This window comes from Aphis gossypii, chromosome 1 (genome assembly GCF_020184175.1).
Source record: "Aphis gossypii isolate Hap1 chromosome 1, ASM2018417v2, whole genome shotgun sequence".
Lineage (NCBI taxonomy): Eukaryota > Metazoa > Arthropoda > Insecta > Hemiptera > Aphididae > Aphis > Aphis gossypii.
Window position 1 is genome coordinate 87,100,195 of NC_065530.1, and position 25,517 is coordinate 87,125,711.

General features: G+C 28.4%; 1 protein-coding gene across 2 annotated transcripts in view; it reads right to left on the bottom strand.

Annotated features, from left to right (window-relative positions):
• The window catches only part of LOC114132411 (ecdysone-induced protein 78C), a 63,689-nt gene that overhangs the window by 31,414 nt on the left and 6,758 nt on the right, over nt 1-25,517 (bottom strand). Inside the window, exon 1 of one of the 2 annotated variants that reach the window (XM_050200012.1) lies at nt 10,967-12,085. The exons of the other annotated variant lie outside the window; for it this stretch is intronic. Within the exon in view, the coding sequence (XP_050055969.1) occupies nt 10,967-11,369 (403 nt within the window). The 5' untranslated portion in view covers nt 11,370-12,085. Of the gene's footprint in view, nt 1-10,966; nt 12,086-25,517 lie in introns of those variants that run through there. 2 annotated transcript variants of the gene reach the window in all.

A 25,517-nucleotide genomic window follows, 5' to 3' on the forward strand; every position in this document is an offset into this window, starting at 1 on the left:
TATTTTGTTTCTACACAGGATTGACATTAGCCACAGAAAAAAAAAATTATAAGACAAGTCGACCCACTATATAGGCATTGCTATGGGATTTTTTTTTTAAATAAAAGGAAATAATATTTAGTTTATATTTTTTTATTCAAATGTACAACAAAGGACAATGTCTTTATGTTTGCATAACTTATAGACTCGAAAACTACTCAACCGACTTTGATGAAAATTTCAAAGACTTTCTTAGAGATATTAGTGAAGTTTAAAAAGTAGTATGAATCACGTTAGGAAATATACCTAGTGCTAGGTCTATGTCCAATCCACTATAGGTAAATTGCCCATTACGGTTGAATTAGGTCATAAAGTGAGGAACACTAAAACAGTAAAACTGAGATAGGTTCATTGATATAGCACTGTAAATTTATAAATTTGTTAATTTTTTTCCGAGTGTATTTGGGTTATACATTTAATATATTACATAGTATCACGGTTCCTAGGAAATGCACCCAATTATTAAAATGATGGCTATTTAGCGGTTAACTGCTGCTGTAGTTACTAAATAATATGATGTCATGGATTTACGATGGAAATAAAATAAAATTTAAGTAATTATAATTGCATATTATTACAGTCGCTCACTTTTGAATGATATTATAAGACAATAAATTACTGAATAATATAATATATTATATTAAAAAAAAAAAATCTTATCGTATAGTACAGGAGATAAAATAAATCGGAAACGTGTCTGATCGTTAAAAGCAAGTAAAATTGTTTAAATCACGCTGGGTTTGGTTTCACCGAAAAACAAGACTGCAAGAGTTACGCAGGACACAATATATTAAAATATATGGGTTATATAGGTTTATCGTAATATTGCGCAGCCCATTTATTTCACTCGTGTAATATAGTTTCCGTTCAAAAATGTCTCTGTGACCTGTGTGGTTAACTGCATGGCTCGCCGTGATTTACGATATCTATTATATTGTATTTACATCTAAAATCCCTGGTAGTTAGTACTGCAGAAATAACTAATAAGAGCCATTTAACTCACTAATATAAATAAAGTACTAAAGTAGTTATTTCATGGATACTAGTAATATGATAGTAGGATTTTTCGTAAAATGAAACGTTTATTATTAATTCGCAAAATTATACTATGAATAGCAACATATAATATTATATCAATAATTATGAAATAATAATTATTTTTTACACTCACCGCTTACGCCTACGATGTTACAATTTATTACCTATTATTAGGTGTACCTATCATACGTAATACATACTAACTTAATTAATTAAATTGTGTTTATAAAAATTACGTTGGACTATGTAAAAAAATTTAAAATATTTGTAGTAAATGAACAATATTCACCCAATGCTTTTTCGGGATGAAATAACTAAAGTTCATATTATTTGCATCGTAGAGGCAGTTCAGCAGAAAATAACCGTGTTTCCAATTCTCAGAAAGAAAGTAACTCGAATATAGGCTGCATACATACGTGAATTATACTTTATAGTGTGTATTATACTATACATAATATATAATATAGATGGTAAAAATAATAGAAGATAAAGCTTCTTTAGATAGTTTTTGTTGTATAAATACAACCCGAAGAACAAAAAACGTTTTCCTTTTTTTTTTATATTAATTATGTTTTTATATAATATAGGTTATAATCGAGTTTGAAAATAACAAATCGATGATAATTATTTTTTGGTAGGTTTTTATAACTACGTATTTTGTTCTACTGTGATTCGTAAAAAATACGATGTTTTGACTATATAATATAAAACGTGTAAAGATATCCAATTTCGATAAAAACCCTAAACAAGAATCAGCGCCTACCAAGTGGTGACATTCTTATAAAATTGTCTTGGTATATTACCTCTTTAAAAGTAGTATTTACTCCAATTATTATAAACAAGTCGCATTACCAAATAATCGTTCTGTGAACTGTGAATGATGCTTGCTGGTATGTTATTTACACCTTGTTTAAAACATAATTTGTAATGTAGGTACATCTACTTATACGTTTAAAATACAATAATAGTTGTATTGTTTACGTATTGTGATATTATATTAAAAACATATTTTAATTGATTATTATGCTTAAGTATATTTCAAATTTTGTATAGAAATTGTATAGGTAAGTAATAAGTACAGAGTTGAAAATTCTACTATCAGTAAATATTGAGCATAATACGAGTATTATAATATTGTTCCTTGTACAAAATATGGACTTTATTGTTTTTGTCGCGTGCTGACTATCTATATAACTGTTAGCCCGATATATTATATATTATAAACCGTACACAGACAAGTTTAATATTGATAGAGTTTTCTTGTCGCGTTTATGTTTTGAATCCATGCAAAGTAATGTCTTCATAAGCAAATGTATATTGTGTATAAATGTGTATATAAATTATATAAGTTATCGACAGCGGTCTTTACAGGCTTTTAATGATTATAAGTTTTGATCGATTTTGTATAAATATTTTAGTAACTTTCAAATAAAAATATCGCATTTATTGAGACATTGTACCTATTTTGCAAAAAGTACGATTTTAATTTTCATCTGAAGTTTATATCATGACGTGTTTAAAACTGACAAAAGGATAAAAATTATATTGGCTTTTAAAAATATTATTTTTAATATAATATAAATATGGTACTTACTGTAGGCGTTACAACATTATGCAACGGACAATATATATTATCGAATCGTCTATTGAAAATATTTAACTCTCCTCAGTAACATAAAATATATGTATGAACTAATGTAAATAGTTGAAATAGTAGAGCACTTTTTGTAGGTACCTATAACTAATTAATTTTCATCATTATTTAGTGTGATAAAATTCCTCTTCAATATTTGTGTAATTTATAAACATATATAAATACCTAATAATTATCTAAATAAGTGTTCTTAAACCATTGTCTCAAATTAAGTTAAAAGAAGTTCACTAAATTATTAAAAATAATTTGAATTAGATAAAACTATCGTTTAGCTGACTATGCAGAAATAAAAAAAAAAATTTCTCAAAATGTCGATAGCAAAATTAATAGATTATCTTGTAGTTTATACTTCATTCATAGTTTATACAATAATTTAATGACATAGTTCAAACGTAAAACGTTATAACTTATAAGTATAAATTATATTTTAAATCTTTAGATCATCAAAGTATTTTTTTTTTTTTTTGAAATAGAAAATAAATGCTTGTTTGTTAATTTTAATACAACATCATCTTTAATATTAAAGGACATAATATATATATATCTTTATTTTTTCACGAATATAAACTCATAATCTTATAAATTTAAAGAAACACTTAGAGCACGTAAATAGTTTGGTTCGAAAGAATTTTTGAAAGGAGATGTTATGAAAAATAATACAAATCATTCAAAAAAGAAAGTTTTAAATTTAGTTTTGATAATTAAATTAAAACATAATTTCATTATTTAAGTATCTTTGTTTCAAACTTAAAATTTAATTAAAGCCTTATTATTGTTTGTCTAAAATTATAATAACTAATAAGTATAATAAGATGAATAAAAGTATATTATATTGACAAGTTTTTTTTTATTATTTCTTCGAAAGAGTCAAAATATTGAAGTAAAATTTATTAATATAGTTCAAATGAATTTCATAAAAAAAAAAAAATTTTAAAAATTAAGCAGTAGGTATAAATCCTTAGAATGAATAAATCAATTTGGGAACAATAGAAGCGTATTACTGTTTTACTTTGGAATATCATAGTAATAATAGTTTTACTACAATTTTCCAACGAAATTAATACAAATATTGGTAATTTAAAGGCTACATTTTACAAATATTTAATTATTCATTAAATATAACTATTTTATAATAAATTTAAAAAATAATAACATCATTTTAAATTTAAAAAAATTGATTATACAAATCTTAACAAAATACTAAAATTGCATTATTACCCTGACTATGTGTAATTCATATGTAAATTGCTTTTTTAAGGAAACTGGCAAATTTAACAAATTCGCTGTACATTTTCCTTTTCTATTTTTCAAACCACGGGACCTCTATAAATACATTTTTTTCGAATAAAAAGAAATAGCATATAATGAAGTACTTTACATTTGCATAACAGTAGCGATGATTGTAACAAACTTTCATTTTATTGTGTTGTGGTACCGCAATATATCACGATTCATGACTTGCTACCACTATATTAAATTATTATAATATATATGTGCACATTCAGATACGAAATAACTCTTCGAAATACTAAAATATCATCGCATTAAGAGGTAACACTATCTATCTCACAGTTTAAAAAAATTTTATGTAACTTATAACTTTATAAGAAACATTATCAACCACACAAGTTTTTGATGTCTTGTATAGTATAGCTACAAAAACTGAGATAAGCGATAACATCTTATTAGCGACGGTATGGCAGTTATAAATAGCATTTCTGTCATATAATTATATTAATTAAAATTATGTTGTGTTAAAAAATATATTATACATGTATAAAATACAGGTTGCTTATTTTAATAATCAATGTTCAAATTTTGAAAAGTATTGATGATCAAACCACTATAAGAATATTAAAATTTACAAATTATATTTTTAACTTTATCAATTGAATACTTTTTTAAATATTATGAATAAAGTTGATTTAAAAATAAATTTAGTATAATATCATTATTTCAAAACTTTTAAGTTCAGACGAGCATAAAATGCATGTGTTACAATTGTATTCCTAATTTTAAATTTAAGCTCTCGTAAATAAAAACCTCATTTTAATAATTTATATTTATAGATTGAAATTTTCATAAAAAAATTGTACTTTATATTTTATAATTAAACATATATATGAACTTTCAAAACATTATGGTATAATAGTAAACGAAATAAAAGTTATGTAAAATGTAAGAATGAAAGTATCTTAAATTTTCCAAAGTAAAAATGTTGAAAAAAACTTTTTGAATTAATGAACGTTCATTGTTAAAACGTAATAAATGGTTGAATAATACTAGTTCTTTGTATAGATCCCTAATAGTTATTCGCTGTCTTGCCCGCAAAGCTAATACTTGATAAATTAACACTGCCAAAATTACGCAAATTACGCTTTTCTTAGGTCGTTTCAGTGAATTCTACTGCTTCCAAAACTATGGTTAATTATAATTGTTTTACTTTACTCTAACTTTTCACAGCATAAAATATTTAAAATCCTATCCACCGCCTTGTTCATAATCAGGAATAATATACATGCCTATTATTACTTAACTGTAATTATAATATTGTACCTATACAGGTAAACGAATACATTAGGTGATAACTGAAATTAAATATTTACATTTTAAAATCTTAACAAAAAAGTATATTTTTCAACCATATATTGTACATAGAATATGAATAAATTCAGTACAGGCATTAATATGATTACTAGTTAATATAATTAACTCTAAAATAATTTTTGTAATACACAAACTGAACCATATATTATTTGTTGATGCATGATGTAGGTATGCATAAAAATGTTATACGGACCGATCAGTTAATTATTGTATCAAAATGACCTGTACCAATGTAATGACTGATAACATTCGATGGAACTCATATGTATATTTTATAATGACAAAACAAATATTGAAACAATTTGTCAATTATTGGATACGAAAAAATGTTTCGACCTGGAGTTTGATAAATATTATGTTGTAACGAAAAAAAAAACTCGTGACTTTTTAAAAAGTATATTATTTATACTGTTTTTTATTAGTTTTCTTGATACAAAAAGGAAAAAAGAAAAAATGGTTGAAATTGAAAAATAGGTAACTATTTTGAAGTGCATGCTGAAAATATCATCTGTTACCAATAAAAGTGTTATATGAAACTTTTTGAACTTTTTTATTATTCTCCTTATTCCGAAATAAAAAAGAATGCAAAATCTTCAAAAGTCTACGTTAGAACTTATAGAGTATAGAACCTTGCTAAATTTGTAAGTACCTATTAAATCTATCTATACATAATTATTAACTCATTCATTTTTTATAGCATTTAAGCAGAACAATTTGTTAATACAAACTTTTTATTAAAAATAAAACCTTTATTTTATACTATAAAAGGTTAAGCAAGTACTTAAAAAAGATATTGATGTATATAATTTGCAATTCAAATGAGCAGCATCTATAAGTTATTATTTTTTAGTTATTGAGAATGATAAGTTATACTTCGTAAGCTTGAAAACTGATAATTTTAAAATAATATTTTTAATTTATTAACTTTTTTTTATTTGTAAAAATTAACTGAATATAATAAGTCTAGTCTAATTATTACATTTATCATCAGTTATAAATTTAAAATTATTTTTATTAAAATTAAAATACAATATAGTTTATTACTTACTCAGAAACTACTCATTTGGATTTTTATTTAGATTTGTCAAAATGTATGAAATACAATTTATTCTTTTACTGCAAAATTATGATTTTGTTTTAGAAAAATATGTTTATTAAACCGGGGTGAGCTCTACTTAAATCTTGTCTTTAAAAGACAAAAATGATATATATGAAAATACTATGATATCTAGCTAGGACGTATTTGAGGGGACGCAAAGAGGACATTTGCCCCCCCCCCCATGGCCCCATCACTCGTATTTTTTCTATATAATACATTGATTTAATAACTAAATTTGGTACTCATATTTTTATTTATTTACGTGAAAAAAGAAAAATTAGTTTCGCCCCCTGCCCCCATGGTCTCGACTCAAATACGCCCTTGATATCTAGGTATAAGTTATTAGGTACCTTAAGAATTCCGAAAATCAAAATTTGAAGAAATTCATCATCAAAGAATATAATTGAGATGAATATATTTGATGAATTGCTTTTCAATTCATATATTTATTTATTACATAACATATATAATATTGTGCCACAGCTGATCTACGACAAAATTATTGTCAGTAACAATCAATATCAAATGTATACTACCTACTGCATACCTACCATCGTTAATGTAATATAAAATCAGAAAAAAACATAATATTACATAAGTTTATGTAGTGCGTATTTACGGTATTATTATCACTACTGCAATACTGCAGTATATATACATAATATGATATTATTAGCATCGTGGATAGCGTTATTATATATTTGATATTGATTTGTAAGCGGCGAGCCGGCGCACCGAGCACGGTAGAGATGTATAGGTATAGCTACAATACATTTGGTTCTGTTGAAAAATTAAATACTTTTGTTCGGACTTGCGCCGATGGTATATTATTACTATTACTATTATTATTATTATTGTTCCCGTTTGAATCGTTTGATATAATATTTTCCGTGTGTAGTACAATAATAAATGTAATGAACATCATAATAAGTATAATAAACAAATTATACGCCAAACAAATATACAATATAAAAACCTACCTTAATAAATATAATGTGTATATTAAATAAAAATCTAGTGAGATAATATGTATGATTTTAAGTTTTTAATCCCGAAATCCCCCATGATATGAAGTAATAATACAAATAATTATAATTTTTGTTGTCCATACGGCACCGTTAAAAAGATTACACAAAAATCAAAATCGAGTAATAATTATAATTATTTATAGTGTATTACGTATCTACCTATCATTTAACATAAAAAAATCGCGTTTTTATTTAAATTATTTTTTTATTGCCCCAAATTCAATAAAACAGCGTTTATAATACAAATATGAATATACATATATATTATATACCTATATATTTATATTTAAATATTATAGAAATTAATACAGCTGTCACGTACGTAGACACAGCGTTTTAGGCATGCACGTGTTTCGAATGGCAAATTATTATATTATTTCCGTATATAGCACCAGTGCAATAATATTATAAGACGAATTGAATTCGGATGAATTTTAAACCGTTATGTAGGCATTGCAATACCGTGCTGTACTATATGTCTTTATATACTACATATACCTATATAGTTGTATCATAGGTGGGTATGAGATGTGTACGAATTATTTATATGCAATATTTATTTAACGGAATGCATTTGACGGTATCCCAACATTTAAATTGGTATATTTATGCATAATATAATAAAAACACGACATATTATATATAACATATTCTAATTGAAAAAAAATTGTAGAACGCATATATGTATATATATTTATCCATGTATTCGATTACGCCTGAAAGAAATTTATCCGGAAGGCTAGGATAAAAAAAAAAATAATAAATAAAAAAACAGGTAGGTAGGTATGTTATTAAATTACGCAAGTTTAAAATTGTTTGGCACAAGACCAGCGGTGAACGGTTTTGGTAACCAATGGCATAGGTGCGGGTAGTGCTCTCTTGGCGCATATAACTAAAAAATATATATATGTGTGTTATGTGTGTGTATGTGTATATGAGTGTGAATGTACGTATTCATATGCGTTAGTCATGGTAACGGTACACGAGCAAAGTGAATGATCTTCAACATCAACAACGTTGACCAATCGCAAGCCGATGATCGATCAACAGAATATAATAGATATAGAGGATGACTGAATGTGCAAGGAAAAAATAACCGCATAACCGATACATGCGCAGGCACGAGATAATCATATACGACCGGTATTAATATCTATACATATAATATCTGATTTTTCTATACGTATAGTGTCGTATATACACATAATATGGTTTACCTGTTATATTACGCGACCTTGAATTTTTGTACTTATTTTCGCGATAGATTTTGTTAGCAAAAAATCATTTTTTTTTCTTTTATCACTGACGACGATTTCTAGCTATAAAAGATTATTTTTAGGGTGGGAAAAAAATCGATTTTCATTATAATAACGTACGTTGCATTTTATGCGGTCGATGAAGTCTTACAAAAGTTCCAACGACGTTTCGTGCAACTTCTTGTAGAGTATTTTTAGTGAAAACTTTTAATCCTCTTTGTATATAACTATATAACTATATATATGAACTAATTACGATGAATTCCGGAAAGTGCTTGATGAAAGTTTCGACAGACGTTTCCTTAACAAGGTCTGATGAACAAATCGGCTTGAACAATTACTCCTCAAACTTCAGTGTTCGTATAAAATATATAAGCCCGTCGAATATACCTGTGGTGAGAAGAAGGGAGTTTTTTCGTTTATACTTTTTTAATTTGTATGTATTGTTATTTAGTTTTTATTGAGAGTATATAAGTAAAAGCCTATACTATTATAGTTAACGGTATATATTAATTTCTGTACATTTGTAATAAGCTAATAAATAACAGATACTTGAATCGCATCCTCATTAAAATCAGAAATCGAAATTTAATATAACATAATATGATTCGAGAATGAATACAATGAGCTTTATATTTTTAGATAAAAAACAAGATATAGCATTGAAGTCAGTCAAAAGATGCATAAATAATACTCATATACTACTTGTATTTATTAATAACAATGATAACTAATAGTATAGTCTGCATAGGTATGCCATCGTATACAACAATTATGGTTTGAGTATTATAATACAAAATGTTCGCCTCCAATCAACATAAAGCGTGTGTCAGATGCAAATCAAAAGCGTAGGTACCGGTTTCGTATAAACAATATAAGTATAATCTATACTGATCAAAGTATTCTAACGTAATGTGAATGTGACTAAGCGAGAAATATTATATTATGCATATACATAGATAAACACACACACATACATATATATATTATACATTATAATATATGCACCAATAATATTAAAATAAAATCACTTCCTACGGGCTACGATACTAGTTGTAAAAGATTGATTATTTTCGTATACTTTCACTGTGCATGCAAGTTACATAAATTACATAATATATAAATACCAAATGATCTATTATGCCTAAATAATAGTTCCTCGTAAATCGTATAAACGATATATTTTAAACACATTATTATTATTTATTATACCTATATATTTCAAAACGTATCGCACAGGGTCATCGGAAGTAAGCGCACGTAGTTTGTACGTAGGTATATATGTACTGCAGGGTCGACATTATTAACGTAGAGGGGCGTGAGAACCCGGGCCCCGAGGACACTAAAAAAACTAAAACATCCGGACCCATTGATAGATAAGCAGATCCTAAATTGAAAAAAAAAGTGTACCCGACAACTTTCCAAAAGTTTATAATTCTACAATATTGGCTTCATAGCCATTTAGAAAAATTAGTCGTAGTAAACAACGTTTGAATTTATTTTAACTCAACCTGTGAAAATGTTCACCCACGCTCGTGAATATAATCTGTGTTATAAATATAAAATGTTATTTTTTTCAAACAATTATAAATACTACGAATAATGGGTATGAATGGCACGACGAAAATAGATATTAACAATGAAACCATTACCTTGATAACTAAAATACTTGTTTATTTACTAGATGTTTTACCTCTAGTGACTATAGGTTATTCAACTTGCTGAGGACTTGGCAATCAATATATTCACGTTTACGTTTAAGTGTATAGACCTCGTGCTGTTCCGCATACACGAGTCGCAGCCGGAGATAATTTTGTTCAAAAATTTACTAATCAAAATCCTATTGCCGACTGGTATAATATTACTATGATAATGTCTATTATAGAAGCGTCTAAATAACGAGCATGCAATTAAAAGGCTATATCTATAATAAGTCTATAACGACGATGTAAAATTAGTCATTTACAGAAAAAAGCATAACCTATGTAACCTCATTCATCTGTTACCAGAAAGCGAGTGAAATAATCGTTTGTGTTAAATGTTCATTAAGTACTCTAAATATCATATGTGATGGTGAAACGTGAAATAAAAAAAATAACTCGCTCTTGGCAGCTACACAACTACTAACCACACTAACTTCTGGATCGGGGCGAATGACAATATAGCTGACATGTAACGTGTATAGTATTATATATAGAAGTCGGGTGGAAAAATCGGCACGAACGCGCTCGATTCGAACACTGACCTGATGCGGTGGTGGACGAGGATGGCGTCGAGTTGGTGACGGCGACCGTCAGTGGCGGGGGAGGCGGTTGAGAGTTGGCCGTGTGGCCAGCGTAAGCGGTCGGCTGGCGGTACGTGGAACTGGTGCACGGAGACTGGACGCGGACGTCGCGAAAAGCGGCCGCCGCGGGCGAGGACGCGGTCGTGTCCATGGCCGCGGTGGTGCAGGACTCGTCGCCGAATCCCTGGGCCGGCGGGTCGTGGCTCTCCGAGCCGGCCGTGTCGGTGGTCGTGTCATCGAAAAAGCTCAGGTTGAACTCGTCCGTGGTGCCGGCACCGAACGATACGTCGGCCGTCAGCTTGTCGGCGGACGGCGCGCCGCCCAACCCAGCCGCTAACGACTGGTCGAGCTTGAACACGTCCATGTTGTGACGATTATATATGTTTACAATACACGGGTGTCGTCGTGCGTATTATGTCGTAGCGCGTTCGCGAAAACAGACGACTCGTACGGATGTCCGCGGCGACGACGACGACGACGGAGGTGGCGACGGTGGCGGTTCGAATGCGACCGATGCCCGACGAGGGTCGGCGGTCGTCAAGTGACGGCACTGCGACGGTGGAACATGTCGGTGGTGATGCTGCTCCGGCAGGTGGTGGTGCATCGCTGCGGCCACCGTTATACCGCGGTGGGATTTTTGGGGCGCGAATTGGCGAGAAGCATTTTCAGATGGAAAGCACGACGGTAATTCAAGCGCGAATTCCAAAACTTATCTCTTAAACTCCCCGACGTTAGTTAAATACGATTTGAGAAAAACGCTAGTGCTTACGGGTATAGAAAAATGTAGACCGATCGAACGTTCGCCCGAATCGACTCTTTATAAATATATTATTTGCATATATATTTATATATATTACTATCTTTAATAATGATAATAAAATATATATAAATATTATGAATATATTTATTATGTATGCGTTCTGTGCACGTGCGCGTACCCGCGATGACTGCACTGGAGCACTGATGTCTCACACGGACACGTCGGCCGGCCGGCGATGGTACGCGCGCAGAAGACGACGACGACGACCGCGGCAGGTAAGCTACTACGACGACGACTACTAATACTACTACTACTACTAATACTACTACTACTAATATTACTAGATACAGAGATACTACTACTAATACTACTACAACAAAAACACACTATAATACGACTACGCTACGGCCGCCGTGTAAGCGTGTGCGTGCGTGCGAGTGCTGTTGATAGTTCAGTGACCGACGACGCCGCCGCCGCTGCCGTCGCAGGTTGTCAGATGAAGTGGTGGCGGCGGCTATGCAGGTGGCGGCGGCGGCGACGGTAGTACACGGCGGCGGTACACGTACACATAAGCGGCGCTCGGGGTTTAGTGGGAGTGCCCCGCGGAGCCTCCACCGCTGCAGGATTCGCTTTAAGTGCGCTCTCTGGTCGTCATCGTGCATATCCGAATAACATTATATATGCCGCGGTAAGCATGTGCCAAGAGACACGAATACCCTTTCGCTGGGTCTTCGAAGTCTTCTTCCGGTTTTCCGGTTTTCAAGTTCGCCGATCCACTTGAAACGCACAGACGTACGGCCGGCGTAGAGCGGACGAGTATTTGGTCGGGAGCGCACTTCCGGCAGTCTCTTCTTGGTTTTAGTCAAGGTCACTAGGTATTACCGGAGCTGCTATCGAGGGAGAAGAATTTTTGGTGGTGAAATAGTTACCTAACAGATTTACTTTTTTACAAAAATATTTAAGCTGTTCACATTTGTTTTTTTAAATTTTTAGTATCGGGTGCCATAATACATATACACAATGATTACTTAAACTGATTTGATGCGTTTTCATTCACTATAATTAGTAAGTATAAGGGCTCATATTTTTTGCTTAAATCAACAGTTAACACTTCTCTAATTTAAGTACATTCAACTATTCAAGTCTGCATTTTTAGGTCAACTGTTAAAATGTATTTTTTTATTATTATATAATATGAGAACCCTACCACAAACAATTTGATTGAATACAAAGTATAATATTGCATTATTTAATCAATTATTAAGTCCTGCTATGTGTATAATTTGCAACGCAAAGTCTAATACCAAACCTACTGCAGAGGTAAACAATATTTGTTTATCGTTATTCGTTTAAAGGTATATGCTGCTTTTAAATTGTGGTTAAATAGTATACCACTATTGTACAGAGTCGAATTTTTAGTGTCGAACCTAACCCCTAGAGTAATAAATAATAAATATTAAAAATGTAAACTCTTCGTTTTTATGACGACTGTAACACAACAACTTTGCCTTTCACACTCTACTCAATATTACAGTTACTAACTAAAAGTATTTGACATTGCAAATAAAGTATAAGAAACAAAGATCATAATTCACAATGATAATAAGTTTATAATTCTTATTGTATTTTATATGCTATATATATATATATATATACTTACGCAAATTAAACATACCTACAGTATTAGTTTTAATTGTTTTAAATAACAATATTACTTGTGAATAATATTGGAAAATTATGGAATGATATTGTATGCTTTGCCCTTTGTAATCTCTTTCGGAAGCGAATGGCACATTGTGATTATCTCGGCCCCCAAATATTCGTACAAGAATCATTTTCATGGAATGTTCATCCATGATTAAACATTGTGACTTATTAGCACTCACCGTCCGTGGTCGGTGACGCGATAATAATTTGATTTATGATATCAATAACTAAATGGTGCTCGGAGAACACGAAAAAAACTGCAGTCAATGACTGAAATTCTCTTACAACCAAGTATCTGAAACGAATCCTCTTCACTATTATATTATAAACTAGAAAATAGAAATATATGATCGTTAATGAAAAAAAACACTTTTATAAATTCGGTATTTTTGGCTTGCAAAACTTTCGTATAAATCAATTACGGTACGTTGTACACAACGCAAGTGCTTGCAAAGTATAATGTTGATGGCTGCAATTGTTAAAAAAAAAAAGAAAGAAATTGTGACAACACGACTTATGGGACCATAGTTTCAAAAATTCTCTTTAGAATTGTTTCCAAGGAAAAATACGAGTTACAAAGAACAATATTAAACGACGTTAATTTATAGTTAGTAGAGACTTTTCTTTTTAGTGAAACACTAAGCCAGCGCTTTGCTGATAAATTTTAGCTTCACAATCCCTTAATGTTTATTTATTCTTAAAATTCGTACTACTAAACATATTTACAATCACAAGTGCGATATCTGTAATGATTAATTCACATCAGCTATAAAAGATAAAATATACCGTATATTAGTGCGATAAATACCTAAGTTTATTTTTATATTCTTATTGTTTTGATAAATTGCAAATACAATAAAGGAAATACGGTTTTTATTTATATACATTTATATATATAGGTATACATTTTATGGTTAAATTGTTTTTATTTTATCTTGTAACTGGTAAAATGTTCCATTCACTAATATTTACGTATAAACGATATTGCATGTGAACATTGTGAACACTATTGTTTTGTTTTTTTCAATAAAATAATGTAGTGTAAATAAATCGAGTTTTTATTAAATTCCCTTTTTAGTTTCTATATTTACTATTTTTAACAATATTACTCAAACTTCAACAAAAAATTATTTTAAAACTCGATTTTTCGTTACAATTGTTCAGATAAAATATTGTGTAAATAAAATATATTAAATTTTGTTTTATGTTTCCATCATGTTCAAGTAAGTGATTTATTTAAAAGATTTTTATTATTCTTTTGTTTTATTTTAAAGGAGTTTTCATATTTTATTTTTATATTGAGCTACATTTTGTTTTTATGCGAATCATCACCACTTTTGAATATTGAAAGTTAACAATTAAAATAATAAAATCATTTTGTTTTGATAAAAAACATATTATATCATATTTTTAATTCATACAAAATTACTAAGTATAGAAAATTCAAATATTGTAACAAAAGCTTAATGACCACGTATATAATATATATTATTCAAATACGATTCAGAAAGATTATACGATTTTTTCGTGTAAAATAATGTGTTAATTACAGGTAAGTTATACTCATATAGTTTTATGTAAATAAAGCCACCACAAAATCACTTTAAATGTCTCAGAGTTATATAATTATAATCATAATTGTATAATAATATGTGAATACATTTTGATTTTCATAAATACGATTTAATTAACTCGGTGTGTCACATGTATTCATAAATTAGTAATTTTTTGTTGAGTTTCATTAGTTTACATCACCAATTTACAATATATAATATTGTGACACATTAATTATTTACACTTGTACATTGTAAAAAATACAATTTATTGATTTAAAATTTTTGAAGTAACATGTACAAAAATACTGGGCTTGGTCAAAATTGTACTGATTTTCGATTAATAATTATTGTGATGTAATACTACAAGATTTGTTTTTTGAAATAAAAATCTATGAAAGATTAAGAGTTAAATCAGTCATAATTATTCATCTTATCGTGTACCAGACTTGCAAATGCTACCTATAATAGATACTGATTGTACTGGAAAACCAGTTTTTCTTTACAATTTATTGGCTTTTTACGAATAAACACATGCAGTGCACACCAAGTCCATTAATGATAATAATATGAAAATGAGAAAACACGCGTACTGCAAAAACCAAATAGTGATGTATAAAACTAGAACTTTTTAAATGTAATAATAAAAAAAAATAGTTTAATAAAAGTAGATTACGTGTTTTAAAATCAGGTAAAACTTTAACGATTTAAAATATAATTTCCAACAAAGAAATTTCAATAGATCTCATAATATAATTTATGATTGAATCTATATATACTTTTATTATATTCATTTAACAAGATATTTTTATTAAAACATTTAAAACGAGAATTGCTGACAACCTAATGCCATAAAATAAAACGCCATTTTTAAAATTTAAATTTAAAATATAATCGAAAATAGCAATAACGTAATCAATTTTCTAAAGTATATTACATTGAAACACACTTTGTTAAAATATTGAAAAAAAATCTAGTTATTCATTTAAACATTTATCGTTTTGGTATTTAATGTTATTGCTTTGAGAATATAGCTGAGTTTGATGACAGAAAATAAAAACGTTTTATATTATATTAGCTATACTATATAATATGCTGCGTCGGATAAAATGGACGGGTGTCACTCGAAAAAGCTTCTCAAAGGACTTGACAGTAGGTACCTATTTGTTTATAATTAAGAATACGTATATTTCCCGTAAAGTACTTTTAGTATGCAGTATATATGCGATAATAACGCGTTTTATGTTTAATTAAAAACTTAATGTAACCACAGTGGCTCATCAAAATCCTTCATTATATTATAATTTCTAATGTTTAATTCGTAAAGTACATAAAAGTTAAATTAGGATAAGCATAAATTTATACTAAAGCTTTTAAACGTTGTTTATATATTATACGTAAATAGTAAATGCAGTACCTATATATTTTTATATTTATAACGAAACAAATATTATGTACATTATATATAGTAGATATACTTGTCTATAAGACATTTTAATAATTGAAACGTATAGGTACAATAACTATCGCAATGAAAATTATTGTATTTAATATTACCTATTTCCAACGTATAAGCTATATTACAATGAATTCTCGTGTATATAATATACACAGTGAAATATTGATGTACTCTCTAGCGAATATACTGTTACAGCTGAGTTATTAATCCTTATTATTGTATCGCGCATGTACTTTACCCAAAATCGTTTGTTTTATAGTATGACTTCACCATGTAAATATAATACAAAACATATAGGTACTCTTTGTCTCTTCTATGAGTGAGAATTATGTATATCTTGCAGTTTATTAATCTATATAGAGTATATATGTATACTGTGCGTATATTATTACTCTATGGTATATATAAACACATTACATTATGTGATGGTTATCCGAAATTAGTCTCAATAATGCCACGATTGTTGATATAATATTATATTCGATACAGCGAACAAGTTCGACTAATTTGTAAAAAAAAAACGTATACCTATATTACACAAACTTCAATTATTTAAGATTACCAAATCAATAGATCTTTTGTTGGGAATGCAGATCAAAAACAATAGCATCAAACGAAAAAAATAAAATATTGCACGACGTCATGCAGTAGGTACAATTGTACAAAAATGCATGTCTTAACGTTTTGCCAGTTATAAAAACGTTTGCATAATATATAGGTACGACCAAGTTTATTTTAGCATTCTCCCTGCACCTCCCCCCCGTCAAACATCGGTCGGTATTGAGCGTTTTTGATTTTAATAGAAAAAATAATAAATCGATATCCGGCATCATGTTATACGTATTTTAGGCGTTTAGTTGTAGTGTGTAGCGATGTAGGTAACTAAATATTACACACCGGTCATCTCTCCCCGCGGTGGTAATCCGAAGAATGTTCTAATATATACGAATTATGATTATCTAACGACTAGTCGCACGAAGATATTGGTCATTTCACCTCGCAGCTATAAATAGTATTAATAATACTAAAATATTTCTATGGCGTAAACCGCTTTTTTATACGCTTATAGATTCATAGTTAATATAATATATCATATATTATTAAGCATATTATGCATATAATAGGTCACATGGCCTAATGATAAACACCGTTAAGCCAGTAAGTGCCAATACACTTATCACGCATAGAAATTTAGAGATGTTTTATCTATACAAAAACTATCAATGTTATACATTTGAACGTTAATTTTCAGTCAAAGCTGTTTTGCCGTTAAATCGACATCAATAACGGGGTTACATTCATGATTCATTTGTGAGATGAGATATACCACGAATTTGAGAGATTCTTAATTATAATCAGGATTTTTTTAATAATGAGACAAGTTTGAAGTTACATTTATCGTGTAAAACTCTGACTTAATGTGTAATTATTGAGCGGTGTTTTGTTAAAAGTAGTTATCAGTAGTTATCAGTTATCACTATTATCGATTATCTCTAACATTGAACTAATTTTATTTAACACAGAGATATACCTTATACCTACCAATGCGAAATATCAGTATAATAAATATAATGTATACAACACGTATACGGAATGTATATAGTGGAGTATTTTGTAGGGGGTATGATCATTTGAAACACATTTTACGATGAATTATGAATTTTACGGTTAATTTATCGACACTACAACAATATTATATTATAGGTACTAGGTATAATATATACTATAACCGACTATTACCAACAAAATTCGAAATTTGTATACTTCCAGAAAATTTCAAAGGTATAATGATTGTATACTTAATTTTCATATATTTTGTAATTATATATTAATTCATTAGTTAATCATTCATTTTTCTCGTGTGTTTAATATTCATAAAAATAAAAAAAAATTTTAAGCTAAAATCTGCCACACCTATAAATGTGTAAAATTGTAAACTATACATACATAGCACATACGCTAGCTGGCTTTACAGACATCTTAAAAATTATTTTTTGTGCGCCCATGTTCAGTCAACTGTTTCCTGTGTGCGCGCCCTCTGCACATTTTACAAACCATAATACCTAGTTAAACAGCACCGGCAGTATCGGTATCGATAGAATATTAGGTACCTATGTAAGTACTGTACAACAGCCAACGATGTATACAAGGTATGTGCAGCGAAATAATGCCGTATAGACAGAGTCACGAAATAAGCACCTCCAAAAAACGACCAATGAAAAAGGGTCAAAAGAGTTCAAGACGAATTAAAATAATGAAAATGAAATAAATTATGTTTTTTTTTTTTATTAATGGTTATTCCGTAAACCGGTTGTGTCTGGAAAACAAACTCGTATACCGGTATGATATTTTTTAAACTTAAATAATAAACCGGTTTCGGTTCCGAAAGAAAATATTTTTGATACCGTCCACTCATTTCTTCAAGCAAATACACACGAGTATTCAGGTAAAAAGTGCAGTGTTTATATTATGTATTATTACATTACTATTTTAAACAAATGTGTTTATAATTTTATTATAGCCAAAACGAGTTGTTTAGTAACTTTTTCATTAACTAGGTGTTTTGTACAAATTAAAAGTGAATTATCTACAAAAAATCTTATGTTTTTAATTACATATGATATTGATTAAGAATTTAGTATCTTGAAGTTACTGAATTTTATTAGCTATTTTATATTTTAAATATACCTACTAACTATTTGTACACAAAGTTATAAGCAACGAGTATCAGTTACTTTAATTTAGAACTTACATTATACACAAAAACCCATTCATTCATCAAGAAAAAATTGCATTTAACTATGAAAATCAAACATAGATTTTATTATAATTTAATATTTAAATATTAAACAATTTTCAAATGTATTTTTATATAATCTTTTAGAACACGCGTTAGTACCCAATGTTTATTTAAAATAATACTGCAATAATCTATTTAATACATACAGTTAATTAAGTACCTATTTAAAATGAGTTAATGGTCCTGTATATTTTTTGACAAGATTGGTGAACATCTGGTCTCAATATTAACCATATAAAAATAATAATTTCAATAACAAAGTCTTACAAAAGCACAAAAAAGTATCAAAATAAAAATGCTTATTAATTATTATAAATTTATATTATAACATAAGATAGTTATAATAAATTTTTTTTATATTTTAACATATTTTTTCGTCACATAAACAGAATAACTATATGTATTTTAATATTAAAACAACTTAAAAAACACAATGACTTAATAGGTATAATTAAAACAAATACTTTGCTCAATGAAATTTTAAAATATTCGTTTATATAATACTTATTACTAATAATTAATATGCTAGTATGCTACCGAATAGTAAACGATTAATGATGATAAGTAAATGTAGAACCATCACAACGAAACTCAACGTGTTTATTCATTAAGCGGGTGAAAGGCTTACGCCCACAATTTTAGACACACCAAATGTGATGACGAATTTCAATAATAAACGGAACTACAACGATACTGTTGCATGTTTAATCTATAAAGTAAGCGAGTGGATATAACGATGAAAATCACAAGACCGATAAGTCATGTATACCGATGGGAAGCTGCTGATTGCCATAGCATGACGCCAACAAAGCACACAGCCGTTCTTCGCAAAACTGGACATTAGTTCTGACTTTAGCGACTGCATCACTGCTTCAATGCGGCGGTCGTCGAACTAAAGAAAAGTCCGAGAAACCGGAAATGGGCACGATTTGTCGTTTCACGTGGATAGACAGCGGAAGGGTAGCTACAGCATTGGACCCGTTGTCTCACATCCAAATAAAATGGATCCCTGCAAGCTGACTCAGGGCCAATGACCGCTATGAATCTTGGCAGCTATTAACTGTATCAATAGGATATCGTGACGTTTTTCAAATATCAGTTGGTTAACGAAGAAGTGAAGCTCAATGCAGTGGGATTGCATTACGGAGGAACGCTAACAGTCGACGACGAGACAACGACCGCTGACGTACATTTCCCCACCACATGATGGCTCCCAAAATTCATTTTTAATATTATGATTTTCAATAATGACTGGAGCGTTTAATTTATCGTTGTTGAATTGTAAAAATTATAATATTGCACTATGCTACATAAATTTATTTTTTCTCATACTAGCTAATGTAGTGTCTGATGAGACAGAGCGATGAACGTGTCCATCGTTCTTGTTACTTCCGATAAAATAATTGTTACGTACAAAATATTTGAAAATAGTCTATTATTATATTAGCACAATGTCAACTTAATGATATTATGTTTCGTATTTCGAATTCCTATATTCAGTTAGACGTTGGTCTGCATCGATAGTGGTAGTATCGTCTTGGAACAGGAGGAGAGATCCATCGATACATTACGTCTTACTATGATTCAAATGTGTATAATACATGCAGAATCGTCAGAACAACTCGGAACTTGTGAAAACATTATACTAAATGCATTATATTCTTACAATAATTATACATTTTAAAATAGTGTAATAATAATAATGTTATGATTGAATAAAATAATAGTACTATACTATAGTATAATATAATGATCTATAAAAAATGTAAGTACCTACCTAGCTTATGAAATAACTATAAATAAACTATACAACGGAAACATAATAAGTATATTAATTTTCATCAAAAGACATATTATCAGCTTCGCCGAGAATTATGTCATTAGAACTCAGAAACGTTATTGTAGGAGTTGCATATATTTCTATATGCTCTCGATTTATGACGAACAAAGTTGTGGAAATCTGCTATAAACAATGATAAATTTAATCTTTTCTAAAAGTAAATTACGTTTTTCTTGAAGTATCTATGAATTTTATACTCAATTATTTAACATAAACATTTTTTGTTTCTACGGGTTTGTCCAAACTACCTAAAAGCTGACTTTTCTAATTTACTGATAATTCTATAATGTTCATATTATGACCTGACAATATCTACACCATGCTGTTAACGATGTATCATTTTTTTTTGTCCAACCAGTTTTCTATTATATTTCATTAACATAACTGTTATTTTAATAAAATATAATAGCTAATATACTGTTTTTAGAATTACGCAACTCATAAATAACAAGTTAAGCATATTTTATACATGTTTAACATTTTTAACGCATATTTTAAATTTCTTGTGCGTATATTTTATTGAATTTTCCTTCTATGACTTTCAAGCTCTATAGTTATCACCGTGATGCATGACCCTAGACCCCAATGTCGAACTATTGAAATGTACTACATCATTGTTGATGAACGGGAAATCGGAAGTACCTACGATTGATAGAGCGGCCAGCGGGCGCGACACTGGCGTCCACTAGGATTATAAAGCTAAATGTCGTATTTCAATATTCAACAACGATATGATCAATACGTTTAATTATATTAGTATTTAGTATGTGTGTTATTCATTATTTTGTTTTCCATTTGATCCTATCTGATTTAAAACTGAGTGGCCGAGTACCTACAGTTGAACGTGCTCAATAAAAAATATATCGATGTTTGTTTACCTAATGATAATTATATGTAATTAACTTTAAAATCTGAAAATTTTTTATTTCGGGTTCCTTGAAAGTTTGATTACCTAATTTTATGATTTGATAAAATCTAGAGGATAAATCATGATTGACTAAAATAAATTATGTTTAAGGGACCATTCGTTCATTATTGAATTATTAAATATTTAACGATTGTTCATGTAACCACTGAGTATTAAAAATTGAAAAATATATACAAATGTATCATATAAAATTAGTATCTGTAAATAACGGTATACTAAAAATATGATAAAATATGTAAATTAAAAAAGAAATGATTCTAAATGACTCTAAATTGTCTTTATAAGAGAAAATAATAAATAATGAGAAACCTAAAGATTTAGGCTCTTCAGTAGACTATCTAATAAAAATGTTTTAAGAAAGATCCTACAAGTTAATATCATCATTTATTAGATTTGTGTTCACATCACATTATATTTAAACTGTTTACATGTTGAATAACATTTTAACAATGTTATCAACAGTTAATAATAATTGATTATAATATAAAATTAAGTACCAAGTGGATTTAATTAATTTACTTTACACATATTGAACTAAAATAATACTTTTAAGGCTTAAACTAGTGTAAAAAAATATTCCGATAAAATCGACATTGCTATAATTGGTAACTATGGAAATGCAGGCAATGACAGGGTAGTACAAGCGTATATATACCAGACATTCTAAACGAAGTTTATAAAACCTTAAAAATAATAATACAAAATGTATACAGTATTGAAACAAAGAAAATTATAAACAATATAGTAACTGGATTTCTTTAAGAATACTTTTAAAACACAGGTAAGTACGTCTCCTTAATAATCCTGATAGAAGATAAAGTAAAAAAATGTTGGTACTAAGATTAATATTTTTGTAATTATCTTTCTTTGTAAAACAATGTAAAATATACAATATGCATTCACAAAAAATGATAAAATATTAATATAATATCATTTGTTGATATAAATATTTGAAAAACATATTTCTTAAATACAATTTTATAATAATCAAAATGACTACCAATTTTTACCAAACATTTGCATGGATAAACATCATACAATTTTTACATAAACATAATTAAACAGTCGAATTTTAAGTATAAAAGAAAACAAATGATCACCAATAAGATACATAATGTATGAATTTCAAGCAATTGCCGAATTAAACACAATTAAATTCAGGAATTCAGCGAAACTTGCATGTGTACAAAATACTACAACCAATTGTTATATTATGTTGTACTACTTCTAACGAAATCAAATATAAATAAAAAAAAAATGAACAATGAACAATTGCATATAACATGTACTCACATATTACTATCCTAGTCGAACGTTTTTATTGAAATACTAATTATCAATGCAATCAAATGCATTTTATATATTATGAAAAAGCTATACCTATATATAATTATTTAATTTTAGAGGAAATAAAAATATATTTGAGAACAAGATATAAATATTATAATACTATAAGCCTAACATAAGAAACTCACCAGTATTAATATTTATACATTTTAATATTTTAGAGTTTATAATGCAAGTAATTAAATTATTTTAAATACCTATTCTATATTTCAATATCTATTCAAAATGTGTTTATAAAAATTTAGAATTAAGGTATTAAACATATCTATAATAAAATTTGATATAATATACAAACGATTGCTCTCAAAATTGAATAGGTACCTACATAATATTTTATACTTTTCCAATTCCTATTATCGCTTTAACAATACATTTCCTAAAATGAAATGATTTAACTACAATAATTGTATTTACAATCTATTATAAGTTGGTTTAACAAAAACCTTGTTAGCTGAATATCAATAAGATAATTTTCAAACTAACGTATGTTTTTATTATTGTGATCAGATTGTTTTTTCACTGTACTATCATATTATATAAATATAAAATGAATTTTTTACTAACGTCTAATCTCAGAAACTATATACTAAGCCGATTTCAATAAAAGTTATATCAATAGATTGTACTCAAATGGTGTTTTAAGCTTCTTTTTTCAACCCCTATATGCGTATAGGTTGTTGTAGAGGAGAATCAAATTTTGGTCCATGAAAATTGAATAATTTTTTATTATATATTTTATATAGGTTTTCCATTGGTTACAAGAACAAATTTTTTTAATAAAAATATATAGACTAGCCAACTCACTAGGCGTTGTTATGTGATTTTTTTTAAATAAAAGAAAATACATTTAATTTATTATTTGTTATTCAAATGTATAACAGAAGTCAATGTCCTTATGTTTGTAGCTCATTATAGAATCAAAAACCTGCTTGACCATGTTTGACAAAAGTTTCAGAGACTGTTATTAGCGATATCATACGAATGTTTAAATAGGTAGTGTTTAAAACACGTTTGAAAATTTATCTGGCAAACCAATAGTGTTAATATAATGTTATTCGTCATAGGTGGGTTGTCTATCTTGGTTGAATTTATTTTTAAAGCGATGTACACCACTACCGATTTTTCCTTGAAATGAGGTACACTAAAAGCAATATCATCCTGTACTTTGTGTTCGTTAATATTTTCCCGGCTGAAGTAAAATTAAATATACTAAATATCTTACATAGAAATCAAATCAGTACAAATAACATTATTGCCGGATTCATTAGTTTTTCATGATTTTTGATCCCATTAATACCGTATAATACGACACAAGGTAGTTTGTCAATACTATTAAACCTCTCGATTCTGCAATTACATAATTACTTGCATTCACTTACAAAGTTGTAATTTTCAAAATTATTTCGACTGTAAATATCTAGCCAGAATAGCAAATTAATATATGATCGTATTAATAAACTTCCATTTAATTTTTCATCAATATAAAACAAATACTATGTAACATTGTAGCATATAAGAATAATAATTATATATTTTTTTATATTATACCCAACAGTGAAAGTAAATACTATATTTATTTTTCACGGAAGTATTTAAAAAATATTTACAATAAACAGCTTCCTAACAATACAAAATCAATTATTTTTAATTATATAATTACAAAATATAATCTGAGGATTAAAAATAATCATTATGTATAAGTATTAAGTATACGTACATACTTTTACTTTGTGGTTGTGTATTTAAACAATATGTATTTTATTTTTAAGTTTTCTTATTTCTCTTTAAAATATGATATATTTAGTAATATAATAACGCAACTAAAATGTTAGTAGTGGTTTAAAATATAGGACTCGCTTGAATCAACTATTAAATTATAGATTGTCAAATCCAACGGTAAGGTCACAAAGGTATTCATACCTATCGTTTTTAATTTTCATTAAAAATAATTCTAAGTTAACATATATAACTTGTGAGTATATATTTTACACAATAGATTAAGTGTTAAGAGAAATGTTAATAGCAAGAACCCAAGTAAGTGCTGATAATGAGATAAGCCTGCTTGAAATGATTACGTGAATTCGGTGATGCATGAATATTAATGGGAAATGGTATAAT